General features: G+C 35.0%; 1 protein-coding gene across 3 annotated transcripts in view; it reads left to right on the forward strand.

Annotated features, from left to right (window-relative positions):
• The window catches only part of LOC103971285 (DENN domain and WD repeat-containing protein SCD1), a 35,279-nt gene that overhangs the window by 7,556 nt on the left and 12,293 nt on the right, over nucleotides 1-15,430 (forward strand). For 2 of the 3 annotated variants that reach the window (XM_065091852.1, XM_009385308.3), the window contains exons 4-18: nucleotides 245-386; nucleotides 518-618; nucleotides 1,882-1,945; nucleotides 2,151-2,264; nucleotides 5,717-5,937; nucleotides 7,156-7,210; nucleotides 7,289-7,375; nucleotides 9,448-9,643; nucleotides 9,835-9,958; nucleotides 10,124-10,184; nucleotides 10,261-10,305; nucleotides 11,720-11,795; nucleotides 11,894-11,967; nucleotides 12,060-12,110; nucleotides 13,216-13,373. In XM_065091852.1, the coding sequence (XP_064947924.1) occupies nucleotides 245-386; nucleotides 518-618; nucleotides 1,882-1,945; nucleotides 2,151-2,264; nucleotides 5,717-5,937; nucleotides 7,156-7,210; nucleotides 7,289-7,375; nucleotides 9,448-9,643; nucleotides 9,835-9,958; nucleotides 10,124-10,184; nucleotides 10,261-10,305; nucleotides 11,720-11,795; nucleotides 11,894-11,967; nucleotides 12,060-12,110; nucleotides 13,216-13,373 (1,569 nt within the window). The remainder of the gene's footprint in view (nucleotides 1-244; nucleotides 387-517; nucleotides 619-1,881; nucleotides 1,946-2,150; nucleotides 2,265-5,716; nucleotides 5,938-7,155; nucleotides 7,211-7,288; nucleotides 7,376-9,447; nucleotides 9,644-9,834; nucleotides 9,959-10,123; nucleotides 10,185-10,260; nucleotides 10,306-11,719; nucleotides 11,796-11,893; nucleotides 11,968-12,059; nucleotides 12,111-13,215; nucleotides 13,374-15,430) is intronic. The other variant, XM_018829365.2, reaches the window with a different exon arrangement.

The following is a 15,430-nucleotide window of genomic DNA, read 5'->3' on the forward strand; positions in this document are numbered from 1 at the left end:
AAGTTTTTGGTATTTTATAGTTCAACATATGCATACACATGCCAATGGGCATGACAATCCTAATTTTCATTATTTGATTTTGACATGTTTTGGAGCCTTAGTAAGTAACTGTGCCGTGTATATGGTTTTTGCTTCTAATAGAAATAATTGTGGATACTTTCAAGTTCTACATAACAATTTGAAGTGTCTATGATTGATAAATAAAGCCTTTTCGTGTTCTAACTTGAATGTTTTACAATTTCAGTAAGCCATTATGGGATGTAATAGCCTATATGGTGTCAAATGTTCCTTTACCTACACCTGGAAAAGATCGAGTACTGTTTGCTATTGAAAATTGCCTTCTTTCTGTAGAGGCTCCACCAAAGGAAGGACTACCTCATGCAGATGTATGAGTTCATTTTGCTCTCTATAATTTAAAAATTTTCTTTTTGGTTGTTCTCTGAATTTATTGTGTGTGGATATTGTTCAACATCTGGTTTGGAGTAAATGTTGACTTTACCTGTTTAACGGTGTGCAGATTTCGTTTCAACCCCTGGTGCAGTGCCTTGATGTTGATAACTTGATTCGGTTCTTTACTGCAGTATTGCTTGAAAGAAGAATTTTACTCCGAGCAAATAAGTCATAATCTGACTTGTGTGTCCTTATATTATTTCAATTGTACTTTTCTAGTTTTAAGTGGATTATACATTGTTTCAAAAATCGAGGCTTTAGTTTTCAGATAGTGCAACAATAACCTGAATCTGTAAATTCTTTTCAAACATTCTCAGTAATACCTAAGATAGATTTCATTACCAGACTAGGAACTCTAGCATATGAGATTTGTTTGTGATACTGTGCAACTTATTTGGTCAACAAATGATATGCTTCTACTTTGACTGTGCATCTCTTATGAGTTTGGATGATCTGATGCTTCTGGTAGCCTGGTGACCTTGTGCATGAGGTTCGATTGCCTTTGGTTGGGTGCCTGAATTATTGGCATGACCCTATGGGGATATAGTGGCCCCACTGACTAGAACACCCAATGGAGCCTAGAACACAGTCACAAGATGGTCTGTGTCACAGTTCTTGACTCATTTTTTATGTGATTTTATGTGGTCAACTGTCTTTTTGACCAGTTTTGTGAACTTTGAAGAAACAAAACTAATATTAATAGTCTTTCATTCTCTCTATGTAGACATGAGTATCTTAGCACAGAAGAGTTACCTAATTTTTCATAAGTATGTTCAGCTTGAACATAATGTGATAAATAAAGCAAAGATATATCTGGATTAAGAGAGAAAGTTGAGAGTTAGAAGGCAATGGGGAAAAATATAGGCAAATACGAGAGATGAAAATTGATGCAATCAACCACTCAAGGAAGTCTTTTCATTATTATGTATTCCCTATGACCTGCCTTTCTTATTATGTAGCCCTCTTTTGTTAAGGATTGGATTGTGCATCTGTAATATTGAGGACTTGAAATTTGGAAACAGATCAATCAAATTTGATTTTCCAATATATTTACAATTATCCCCATATCTCCAAGATACTAACATAACCAACCTCTTACCATTGCAACAATGGTGACGTCTAGTCGTCTACATTATCCTTGCAAATGGTTTTTTCATAATATTCATCATTAGCATGATCAATATGCAGTCTGGTCTCTTCTTTTCCTTCATGTTCTTTCAACCATTTTTGGTACAACCAAATTGAAATAAAAGCCATCAAGGGAGCACAATGTTGCTGATCTTGATATGTTAGTTCTTGGTTGTTAAAGGATTATATCAAGCTAGTAGATTCTTAAAAACCCTGATGTCATACATTTACCAGTTGCCTTTAGTACATAGTCATCATTGGTATGAAAGTGTGCTGAAAGCGTATCCCCGTTCTGTTTTGCAGGTATTCACTGTTAACTCTAGTGTCAGAGGCAATATGTCATTTAATATATCCTTTCAGATGGCAGGTGAGACATCGCATGATCTTCTCGAATTTGTCTATTTTTAAGAACAAAACATTTTGCTTGTTTGTGACAAAAGTTAAGTGGAATATCCTTTTTCCAATTAAGCATAGAACAATGTCATGTATATTTTTCTTCTAATAATCTGACTGTTCTTTTTTGACAAGTTCTTCACTTCTAACTTTTCTCATATATTTTTTTTCTTATGTAGCATGTCTACATTCCATTACTTTTCTTTAGTGGGGTAGATTACATTGATGCCCCTACACCATATATGATGGGACTTCACTCAGGTGTTGACACGTCTCTTCTGACAATGGATGGTGTAAGTTTGATATAGTCCAATATTTTCCTTTCAGTCAGAAACTTGTGGTTTTGTAAACTTGTATTCTTTGTATTACTTTGATTCTCTACGTAAATGCTCATCATTATAGCATATTCTATTTGAGAATTCATGAGACTTCTGTGCGCCTAATCCTCACACTTTAGGTTTTCAGTACTGGATAATGTTGGGTCTTATAATTTGGTCAGCATCTAGAGAAGATTTGTGAAATTTGAAGAATTTGTCAATCAAAGTTTTCTAAGCAAGCTAAAGAAAGCATCTTATGCAACATTGTGAAGTCCAAGTATAACTTATTAGATAATTGTGTATATGAGTTCACTGTTGGTAGTCCAAAATCAATAATATAGGAATTAGTAGGACTTAATAATTTATTTTTTGCAATCTGGAGATTTTAATGCAACAACTCAAGAATATGCATAATCCTAGGATCTTGGACAATAATTGGTATATCAGTTTTTCTGAAAGGAAAGAATTCATGGTTGCAAAATAATATATGAATGTCTTGATTCTGTATCTGATTCTCTATATAATATACTATAGCAGTTCAAAACCACTTGGGACAAACATTAGTATAATGTGGGAAGATATTTAATTTTTGTTTCTTTCTTCAATTGTTCTTGTAATTGACATTTTTATTTGAAAATCAACCATCATGGCAACTATCCAGTATCCACCTCTCAGTGTCGCAGAAATCTATGATCCCTGTCCATCATTGTTGCCACTATACGCATCACTATCATCATTCCAGACCTTGTTCAGGATCAAAGGTAGAAGAATTCTTGTTGTCCCTGAACTCTTGCTCATCAATGATTGCTGGTAGGTCATTTGGTTGCAACGAGCTGATCTTGACCATCATTGTTGCCACTATATGCATCACTATCATCATTCCAGACCTTGTTCAGGATCAAAGGTAGAAGAATTCTTGTTGTCCCTGAACTCTTGCTCATCAATGATTGCTGGTAGGTCATTTGGTTGCAACGAGCTGATCTTGACCATCATTGTTGCCACTATATGCATCACTATCATCATTCCAGACCTTGTTCAGGATCAAAGGTAGAAGAATTCTTGTTGTCCCTGAACTCTTGCTCATCAATGATTGCTAGTAGGTCATTTGGTTGCAACGAGCTGACCTTGACCTCACTCTTGGCCTTTAATGAAATGAACCTATCTCAGCCATATCCATGTAGATTTGACCTAGATTTGCACAGGTTTGGGGCTATGAGATAGTTTTTTCAGCCAAATCCATGTAGATTTGTAATTTCTTGTCCTATAACAGGTTTGGGGCTAGATCCACAAGGATCCATCCTTCATCCTCACAAATCTAGGCTGGATCTTGCAGATGAAGGCTAGACGTCATAAATCCAACCTAGATATCCATGTGGATTTAGGCCTCGTACTCGTGGATTTAACCTAGATAGGCAAGGATATACTATGGAATCTAAATTCACATGAGTACATGCAACAAAGAACCTGGATGATCAATTTTTGGATGGGGTAGGAGATCTTCATATGTACTGCGTTTCATTTCCAATGAAGTAAAAAAAGAGGAATGATAGGGGTTGCAGTTTTTGATCTATGTGAGGAAGTGTAGGCCCAATATCAGGATGTGGTCAGGTTTCAGGTAGTCAGTCCTTCATGATTTGTGGCACAGCATATCAGAGTTAGTCATTTGGCTATCGTGATAAGGCAAAAGGTTGTTCATCAGCATTAGTTGGTCCTTTGGAAGCAATCCATGAGCAACAATGACAGTTGGGTGACAAGATGTCTCCTCCTTTAGAATTTACACTTTGTGAGGTCTGTGGAGATGATAGTAATGTGGACAATGCATTTACCAAAGATGGTCAAAGCCAAGGAGCATGAATTGAGAAATAATATTTTATTTATATCACCTAAGATGAACATAACGGCACAAATGGATTCACGTGGTTTGTTTATGGCTGTAATGATAAAGGCCAAAGGGAGGCAGTTGATGATACCTCGAATCTGATAGATGTTCATCATATCCATAGCCTTCCTACCAGCATGGATCTCATGGCCAACAATTTCATGGTGATGGTTATTTTTTTAGAGTCAAATGCATGGTACAGTTTGCAACATGAGTATATTGACTATAATCATAGCTCCACTGAACAACATCCTGCTGAGCCATTCTCGTTGCAGTGATTCTTGCCTCAGGTGCCTCCTACCAAAAGAATGATGATGAGGCCACAACTGCTATTGTGTTGTTGCATCACTGATCCTGTTCTAATATTAGGTACTTGGGAATAGTTGCACTGCACATATAATTCTTCACAATTACAATCTTGATCTATAATTGATCACATTGAGGATCACGGCCCACCTCCAGTGTACTCAAAGCGATCATTTTGGTGGTTGTAGGTTAATTGAATTTTAGATTCAATATATAATGTTTAGGATTCTTGAAGACATGTTTTCTCTAAATACAATTTGTAATCCAGATCTAAAACATGTTTTGATCATTATTCATTGATTTCTAGTCAAAATGTATCTATATTTACTGAATAGTAACTTAAATGGGTAAAATTTATTGAAAAAGAAATCCTAAACCTGGGCTGTCCGAACCTGTGTTGACAGTTTTGGTGTGCTATGTGTTGGTACACCAGTATGTATGAGAACTGCATCATTGTGAGAAGGGACCAGTAACGGATCCTAAATCTTGGTCTGGACATGTTCAAAGGAGATTTAGAAATGCATGGGTTGGTTGAAGACAATTTGGATCGATGGTGCATGGTGAGGTCAAGGATGACCTAAAAAATCTTCATTAGAAATACCCAAAAGTTGACTTTGATGGGTGTTAAATTGACAAAAGATATTGCTGTTAATTGACCTCATTGATGGGAAAGAATCAATATGGCCAATCCCAAATTGTTGAGATTCATGGTTTATTTCCTTGGCCAATAGGTGGTCATCTAGATTCATGGCAGATTGCTCTTCTGAGCGTTGAGTTATAACTGCATCATACCAACCTATTTTGTTGAAGCTAACTGTATAATTTCAGAGTTCGTGGAGTATCAACAATAAAATTAACTGATGAGTAATTGGGGAAAGAACTGTTTGTTTTATTTGGTATTGATGTTTAATGACTCCATTACCAGCAATTTGTTATCATTTAACTAGTTGGGTAGGCCAGAGTCCTAATCTTTTTATAGTAGTAAGAAATCTGCAATCTCATTTGAGTCTTAACTAATAACTACTGTCTATTTTTCTGAAATTGACATTTATATTTTATCTATAAGTTTATTCATCACATTCACTTAAATGTCCTTATTTCTTTCATGCTTTAATAAGGATAAACAATTGCATTTCTATATAGTCTTTCTTACTCTATCATTTTCTGTGATTCATAGCCACTATGCCTTTCCTCCCTAGGAGTTCATGCCTATCTTACTCTTTTCTATGTTTTTCACCTTCAGGTAGTAGTTGTGGATCTTGAGTACAATCGCATTACCACATCAGAAGAAATACCTTCCATACCAGAGCCTGAGCTAAATTTCTTACGTGGTGAGATATTAAAGCTGCTTCACCCAAATGTTATATGGATAGATCACCTGAAGATCAATTTTGGCAGCATGTCTGAGCAATACGTTAGATGTGGCAACAAACCCTGGGGGGATGAGCATGATTTCCAACTTAGGTGATTGCATATTGCTTATAATAATGCATTTTCTGGACACATATGTTAGCACCATTTAATTCTATAATTCTCAACATGTTGCCATCTTAAATTTGTAAGTCTGACATGTCTGCCTTTTGCCAATTACATTAGTCAGTTTACTTCTTGCCATGTACCCTGATAAGAACAATATGCTTATTTGCTTTTAGTCATTTGCATAAAATAACTTGGAGTAGCTTTATAGCTAAAGGAAGAAGATCAGTTGTTGAAAATGATTGATGCAATTTATTTAGAGGCAAGGGAAATTGTTTTGCATATTTAGCTATCTATCACTTGTCTGATTTCGTAGTTTCCAGATAATTTTAGCTTTCAGGTTGAAGTATCTACCTCCATTAATTGCTCTGATATATGGGATCTGAGAATTGATTGGACATATCATATAAGTTTATATGTGATAAATTGTGGGATCATATATATGGTTCTTTTACTGCTTTATAGGAAAAATGAACTTGTGGTTTGCTTAGTGACAACTGGTAATCAAGGAATATACGTTCTAAAATGCATAACAGAAATTACAACTTAAGCTGAAAGGAAAAAATATGACTTTATTTATGTTTACAATCTTTTAATGCTTCACAAAAATGATATCAGTGCTAATGGTTCATCATATATATCATTAGAAGGTCAACTTTCACATAGAGAAGAATCCTTTTGATATAGGTATGTGGGATTCATCCATAACATAGTGGCATATTATAACGGTTAGATTTTAATCAGATATCTAAGGCATATTTAAGAAATATCTAATGGTCACTGAGAGATGCATGATGCCTATGGATATGATTGAAGCATTTTTTAGTATAACAGAAGGACCAGGTTGTTGCTTTCAGGTGTTCATAATGTAGATTTGCACGTGCTCTGATGTAAAACATTTGAGATGATATGTCATATGAGAGAAATATTAGAAACAAGAAATTATCAAAAATTTAATAAAGAACATAAATTAGGAGTGTCATTGTTTTAATAAAATAATAAAAAGCTGTATCAAGTGTAAAATTGACTAAGGCATGTGCCCAACTGCATGTCAATTATAAAGTTCTATAACTCTGTGTTTTTGGCTCTTTTTCTTGTGTCTAGAATAAGAAACTTTTTTCTAGTTTTTAGAGGACATATTTCCTTTACTAATGTTAAACTCTCTGTTTGGCTGGTTTATGATTCTCTCTAATAATAATTTTGCAGATTGATATTTTTAAGGTTTTTGGCATTGCTCCTGAGTGGTTACCGTAACTTTATTGTAAGTTCCTCTGTATATTTTTTTGTGGGTGCATCTTTACGGATATTCTCAGACCCTGGTGTCCACTTTCTCTCTAAGGAACCAACGACAAATGTCTTCAATTCTCAAGCATTTCTGAAGAAACGTTCACGTGCAACTGGTGAACCTACCGAGTCTATGTTGATGGTATTATTCTAGTCATTTTGTACCATTATGGTTTTTGTAGTAGTAGACTGTAGTAACACTTCATTATTATCAGTTAGTTTCTAGTTTAAACAAATGTTGCATTTTTTTTGCCTTTATTGCCAGCATATTGTTTTGAGACCAGTTTTATGTGAAATTTGGTGATGCGGTAATCAAGAAGTACCCTTCATGTTATTACTGGATAATGATATTTTATTGTAGAGGCTTTGCTTTTCTGATCATTGAATATTGTGTGTTCAGCTAATGCGAAAAATGAGTTTCAGTTTCTGAAGTTGACTACTATGGGATGCAACATTGTCATAGAGTCACGAGTCTTACTCCTCACTGGGCAAACATGTATCATGGCACCTTCATCGAGATTCTCTGTCCTGCTATAGTGTTATTCTTTCTGCTATGTTTGCAACCATACTATTCTGTGATGTGTATGAGTAAATGACTATTTATGTATGAAAATGAACACACTTCATTTTTTCTCTTAAAATAATCTAGTGACATTACCTTTGGATACTGAAGTTTTGTTAAATTTGATGCATTTGCTTCACTTGTCGCATGCATTACTCATGGATATTCAGGTAACTGAAAGTCTGAAGTATCTTCTTTTGTGTGGGAAATGGCCTAACTGCAAATGATTAAAAAATTTTGAGTGAGAAAGCTTATATATACACTTTAGTTAACATATCACCCCGTTCATGTAATCTGCCACCTTTGATCTCTTCTTTGATGTTGAGAAGTGATGCTGAAGCCATTAGGTACTTGGCGGAAGGCTAATGTAATCGTTTTCCTTTGCTTGGAGTGTAGTGTGTAATTTGGTGAGGATGACATATTTGGTTATCCAGTTGAAACGTTGAAGAAGTCAAGAGGATCAAAATAAGAAAATGCTTATCAATGGGTTTTAGATAGAGATATGCTATCAAGCCAATAAATTTAACGGCCAAGCTATCTCAGTTTGGAATTAATACTGATTGTTGGCAACTTGGCTGGATTGTTGTGGTATTAGTATCATACGATGTTTTGGTACAGTCTGCTACAGAGTGATTTTTAATCAGACTAGTTTTTATCCTTAAAACCCTTATTATTTTTTTTTTATTTTGCCTTATCAATGATTTAATATATATTTCGAAGACCTATCATGAACCATAAGAAACACATGCATATGGTCTTCTAGAGATGCATGAAAGTAACACATGATATATGATGCATGCATACTCTTACGTCAAGTTGTATATGCCAGAAACTCGTAAATGCACAGAATGAATCAATATACAAGCCATACCTTCATTAATGGGGCAGATAGTACCTCCAAAACGAATTGTATTGCCTGGGGAAGCGAGTCTAGATATGCAATATCACATGTTTAAAGTCTTGAAGCTCAATATTATAATTTGAAGAACCCATGACTGGTATTACTCTCACAGCATTCGACTTTGATAACCTGCATGCCATTTATTAACTATATGTTTGAGAGCTTAGTAATATCCTGGAGGTAGTAAGTCTTGTAGTTTGTTTATCGATGTTTCTTGTTCCGCTATTTTTGGACCACCGTAAGATAGGTCATTATGTTTCAATCCTGAATTAAAATTTCTTTGTGATCATTAAGTTCCAATCCCACATTAGAATTTCATTATATTCTCTAGACCACTTTGAATGATGGGTCCATGCCATTTTCAAGGGATCCATCTTATGTGGAAGAGTCTGGAGACTAGGATCAACATCTGCTCTATGCTTCCCCTTTGTATTATGTTAAAGAAACTTTCTTTGCCTGCCAGCAACATGCTGATAACTGAACATTACAAATTGTGTTCAGATGAATTGTATTGCTTTTTTGGATAATCAATAAGTACCATTTCTTTTCAGAGGAGAATATTATGCATGGTGTTACATACTCTTCTTTTACACATTGTGTGCATGACTAAGTTGTGACATATTTCATTATGAATTCTTCTTTTAAGTAATTTTAAAATTCCCTAATTAATTATTGTTGTTTGATTCTATTCATTTCTGAATGACTATCATATCTGTCTGATGTTCATTTTAACTTTTTTGTTCCTTATCAGATAACTCAATTTTTAGAATCTCAAGGTTTCATGGACTATTTGGAAAGATGTATCATGTCAGAAGAAAGCAGCAATAATCTACTTGACAAATTACAAGATGCAACTGGAAGGGGTCAAAATCCGACAACCATTTTTCCATCACAATCGGTAGAGCCTGAGATCATTACTGTAGCAGAACCTGATGTTGGAGATGCAGGTATTATTTTTGTTTCTTGTGAAAACTTTTAACAATATTGGGTACATCATTTTGTTGTTTGAAGACAGGTTAATTTCATATTAGCTCTTTGTTAATGTCTAATTGTTTTAGAAACTCCTGCTAGGGTGGTGAAAATTCAACTTTATACCTATTCACCATGAAATTCAGTTACTTATATGTCTGTCACTCAGAACCAGGATCTAGGCACTGTTATAAGCAGTTTCCTTCAACGGTTAGAACAGAAGAGCAGGAAGAAAAGCGTCGGTCAATTCTGGCACTAGCAAGTGGTGCCCATTCTGGAAGGCAAAATCCTAGGTATAAAGTAATTCTAATATTTTGTGTATATATAAAAATTAATTTTACAAAATAATGTTCTCCCAGTTACCATCCAGAATTTAGGAAGAGATGTTGTAAAAAGCTCTTGTTGGAAAGTGACACTATCTTCTTTTGGCACTCAACTTTCTCATTTCGTGTTGCCAGTTCTCCTATGTTAGCCAATGGTGATTCGAAAGCAGAAAGCCTAAGTTCGATGGAGAGAGCGGTAAGTTCTTTGGAACCGTCATTTGTCAGGGAGTCTCTGGAGATTTGGCATATTTGATTTTGGTTGTTACATGTAGGCTGAGAGGGAGCGGATGGTTTTGGATATCAAAGTGAAGTTGCAGGTGACTTCTTGGTCATATCACATATACTCCATCTGCTTTTCTAGATTTATTTGAGATATTCAATTATTCATTAATCAAAATTATATGTATGTCCAACTAAAGTTTATTTTAGCAAGGACATAGCTTAATCTGAGCTCAATAGGTATGGTGGATTTGATAGGATTCGTGTGGGATTGGAGCAAGCTTGGGGTTAAACAAGAAAGTATAGGGTGGCTTGGATAGGATTTATGTTGGGTTGGACCAATCTTGGGATTAAAAAGAAAAGTATCTGGGTTTAAGGTGTTGGACTACCTGACTGGGTTCTTATGATATGTCAGTCACTGATATACTTTGGAGTTTGAATCCCAGAATCTTTTACTCAATATCTTTTGTTGTTCCAGGTGACTTCTTGGTCATATCACATATACTCCATCTGCTTTTCTAGATTTATTTGAGATATTCATTAATCAAAATTATATGTATGTCCAACTAAAGTTTATTTTAGCAAGGACACAGCTTAATCTGAGCTTAATAGGTATGGTGGATTTCATAGGATTCATGTGGGATTGGAGCAAGCTTGGGGTTAAACAAGAAAGTATAGGGTGGCTTGGATAGGATTTACGTTGGGTTGGACCAAGCTTGGGATTAAAAAGAAAAGTATCTGGGTTTATGGTGTTGGACTACTCGACTGGGTTCTTATGATATCAGTCATTGATATACTTTGGAGTTTGAATCCCAGAATCTTTTCCTCAATATCTTTTCTTGTTCCATTTGTTTACTATCTCGCTTCTTAACCTTTCTTCTTTCTCTTGTTTCCATCTGGTTCTTGTAGAAATTTTTTTGTCATTTTAATTTAATATAGTCCTGTCTATGACTTTGTGTGTTTTAGTGCTCAATTTATAATCTATATTGCAACTTGCACAGCTAGAACAGTTCAGTCTTAAATTCGCCTTGGACATCTGAATTTTGGGTTAAAAAAACGAGGTTCAGAATCTTCATTTTCTGATCCAGGCAACTTATCCTAATTCTTTAAGCTGTACTTATATAATCACCTTGTCTATTTCTCTATTATCACATGCTGTAATTCTTCTTCTATTTTGTGTTCCTTTCTCTCATTCTCTCACAAAATTTCTTTCCCCCCTTCAAACACTGTCATGTATTTATTATATGCTTAACCCATGTACTAAATGTGTGTACTTCGTAATTAAGGAAAGAATCAAAGAACAACCATAACATACTTTAACATACATCAATTGCATTATTGATGATAACATTTGTTGTTCTTTTATTTTAGGATTGTTGTGTACATTCTACAATCTATATTAATTTACTGATCAAGCATGCTGTCTTTGGGCTACTCTTATTGCACTTTTGAGTAGTTTCCTCTAATTTGAATTCACATGATATACTCTAGCTATAATACTTTCTTGATCAGAGATTATGGTCGCGTCTTCTAACGCTTGGGGCAACTGAGGATCCTCTTTCATCATTTGAATACGGCACCATTCTTGGTATTAAAATGCTGCTCTAGATGATTTTTTTATTCTGATAAAGAGGTGTAGTTATCTAGTCTCCTCATCATGTTTCAAACTTGTTTTCGACTCTACAGCTCTAATTGAGTCTGATGCTGAGGGGATTGGAGGCAGTGGGTTTGTTGAATGCATAAGGGAACATATTATTTTGGTAAATTTTGCATGAGACCACAAACATTGACCCGCTTTACTACAGTAATCTTTCATTTTTGCATTGTCTACTAAATCAGTTCTCTTTCTTAGGGTTGGCAATGCCGTTTAACTGATGAACAGTTTATTGCGGTGAAGGAACTGGTGAGTTGATCATATTTTTTGACTGCAATTGCTACTGCTTGTTTGCCTTCTTTTTCAAGGAGGAGGTGTCCTTGGTCACGAAAGAATGGCAGGAGGCTTCATTTGTCACTGGATCTAGTATTCTGCTGCTTGATCCTATTCTGGTTGTCTGCTTCAGTCTCAATGCATCTTTTATTGCTCTGAAGTCAAAGGATTATTTGTTTCTTGGATAAGGGCAGGGCAGAAGAATGTTGGGTACTTGGATGTCATGGTGTTATAGGCAACTCAGCTGATGGTTCTTAACCTAATAATTTAGCAGTTTTGTTTCGAAAGTTACTTCATAGATTAGGGGATTTAGCAGTCAAACAACCTTTCTGATGAAGATGATTGTTCATGTATTAAAATCTACACAAATATACTTTGTGGTAAACTACTTAATGGAAACAGGTTTGTGTTATTGTTGCAAAGTTTGAACTATAATGGTTCTTCAAATTAATGTGTCGAAATACATCTTGGTACGTTGCCTTTATTTTCTTTAAGCCAAACATTAGTGTGGCCTGATGCAATCTAATACATAAGAAACTTTAAAAGTAAAAATTTCATAATAGACTAGTGTGTGTTGTGTGTGTGTGCGTGTGCGTATGTTATGCTAGATTATCAGAACCTTCAATATTTAGTTCTGTTAAAGTGATCATTCTTTTATGTCCAGTCACTTCTGTTTAATGATTACAGGTTTGAATAGTATTCATAAGCTTGAGCTATAATGTTTCTCCAAATCAACATGTCAAAATATGTCTTGGTGCTTTGCCTTTTGTGTGGTTTGATGCAATCTAATATATAAGGCTATAAGCAACTCTAAAAGTAAAAAACTCATAACAGACTAGTGTGTGGTTGTGTGTGTGTACGTGTCTGCTAGGTCATCAGAACCTTTTGATATTTGGTTCTGTTAAAGTGATCATTCTTTTATGCCAAGTCAGGCAAGTAAAGAGTTGATAATTTATGAGGAGGTTAGTTTAGATTGAGCTTCATTATATGCTTGTTAGATTTCAATTGCTTCACATCTATTTCATGGTCATTTGAAGAATTTTTTTACATGAAAAATGCTTTTGTTGAAATAATTGTGCAGCTCAAAACAGCAATAAACCGTGCTTCCTCTCGCAATGACATTGCTACCATCAGAGATGCTCTTGAAGTATCTGCTGAAATGTACAGAAAGGACTCCAACAATGTTCCAGATTATGTTCAACGCCATCTTCTATCTCTGTCCATTTGGGATGAGCTACGGTATGTGTTTTGTGAAGCATTGCTTGAGATACTTGGATGAAGATTTGTTAACGAACAATTCTTATTGGTAGATAGAGAGGATGTGCTAGGGCAAATGAAACCTTATTTGGTCAGTGATTTAAAAATAAAATTTTTTGATTAGGTACTTTAAGGTAATTAGTAATATATATGATAGGGCCAAGGTTTGCAATACCACCCATTATGGTATGGTTCGGTAGATAGTGACGGTATATATTGGTCCAACAATCTATCGGTACACAGACTAAGGTGACGGGGTAGTGCACCCAGTACAGGACATATACTGCTCAGAACCACCAGGTACAGGGCACGGCAGTATACGTCCGGCAGTTTTTTTTTTTTTTTTTTTTTTTTCAGTTTTCTTAGGTTCTTTTGAAACTCGATATGTATCAGCTTATCAAGACTTGGCATGTACTGCCAGACTGGGACTCAGTACATCAGTACAGACCGGTGTGGTACCAGTCCGAGCACTCACCGGTACACTACTATTACATGAAATTGTGAACCTTTGATAGATCATCTATTAGTTGGGCAAATTCTTATCATGATGAGGTTGCACCATGGATTACCCTGAAAGACATGGAGAATGAAATTTCATCATGCATGTTATTTTTTAAGCACATTGTCACCACAATGCAATGTAAACAAAAAAGGGAGAATTTTATGTTATTTTATTGGAGATGAACTTTAATAGCAATAAATTTTAAAAAGTAAACTTACATTTCCTTGGCCTGATCATTGTGAAGGAGATGAAATAGTTCTAAGTGATGAAAAAAAAAAAGAATAAGAATCTGATAGTTCAAGTAGAGGTGCAAATTGTGTTTTACAACCATGGAGATACCTTTTATGAAAAATTCTAACACTATAGGTTTCTGCTATGTTTTATTTGCTTGAACCACTGAGCATTTCATTCTCAACATATTGGTGCCATTGGGATGATGATTCTAAGATTAATGGGTATAAAAGAAACACAATCAGGATTCCATCGTGGTGTTAATGTGTTATAGTAGTTGTATTTTCTTAATTAATCATTCAGTTGATTTACAATTTTTGATGTCAAGAGTTAATGCTTGATCTTTGATGGTACTATTTTGGCAAGGGCATAAAATATGAATATGGAGGATTTATTTGTAAATAAGCTTGAAAAGTTTGTAAACACTGCAGATTTTTAGAACCATACTTCTGCTCCCCTTTGGATAATAATGCTTCACTCCTCCATGTAGGAGTAGAGCTGCAGCCAGTGGAGCCTTTCTAAACCGTGTATCTGTTAGCACCTCATTGTTAGGTGGACTCTTCTCAGATTTTGGCCAAAGTTAAAATAACTTTCTAGTCATTTTTACCCTATGATCATCCAATAATTGTTATTTTATAATTGTTGGATGGTACACCTGACTCCTCATCTTCCTTTCTCCTATGGAGTCCTCCAATCTTCAGTTTAAATTGTGATCATCACAAATATTTTCTTAATACATAAAAGAATATTCTTGGTTAATTAGTTACACCCAAAACAGAATTAAGGCCAAGAGCCCATGGGTATTTTCTAGTTCTATTGTTCCAAAAGTGCTGAAGTGCCACTGATTCATGAAGAGTACTGTGCAAGATCTATCAAAGACCTGAAAATGGAAGAAAAGGTAAAAATAGATATTTGCAATTTAGCATAGTCATAATACTTGAAGGATTGTCCTGTATTTGGTAAATCTTCGAGGTTTGGAATGTAGCCTCATGGTGTGTGTGTGTGTATAAACGAATCAAACTCTGTCCATTTATAATTTGGTTTTTCCACTTAAGAAATCTCAAACATTTTCCTTTTTGTCATGTTTTGATGCTACTGTTCCCTTTCCCTCAGCGTTATAGTTTCAGTTTTGGATAGCTTGCTCATAAAATTTTTGCTATCTGCATGACAAAATTTGTTAACTATTGCCTTCTATAAATTGTATTATTAGCTTTCTCGTAATGTTGTTGTAGTCTGCTTGTAATGAATGTTTATTAGTCATCTTCTTTTAAGAGTTATATTATTGTTAAAAGTTAAAACCAATATC

Source organism: Musa acuminata, chromosome BXJ2-1 (genome assembly GCF_036884655.1).
Source record: "Musa acuminata AAA Group cultivar baxijiao chromosome BXJ2-1, Cavendish_Baxijiao_AAA, whole genome shotgun sequence".
Classification (NCBI taxonomy): domain Eukaryota; kingdom Viridiplantae; phylum Streptophyta; class Magnoliopsida; order Zingiberales; family Musaceae; genus Musa; species Musa acuminata.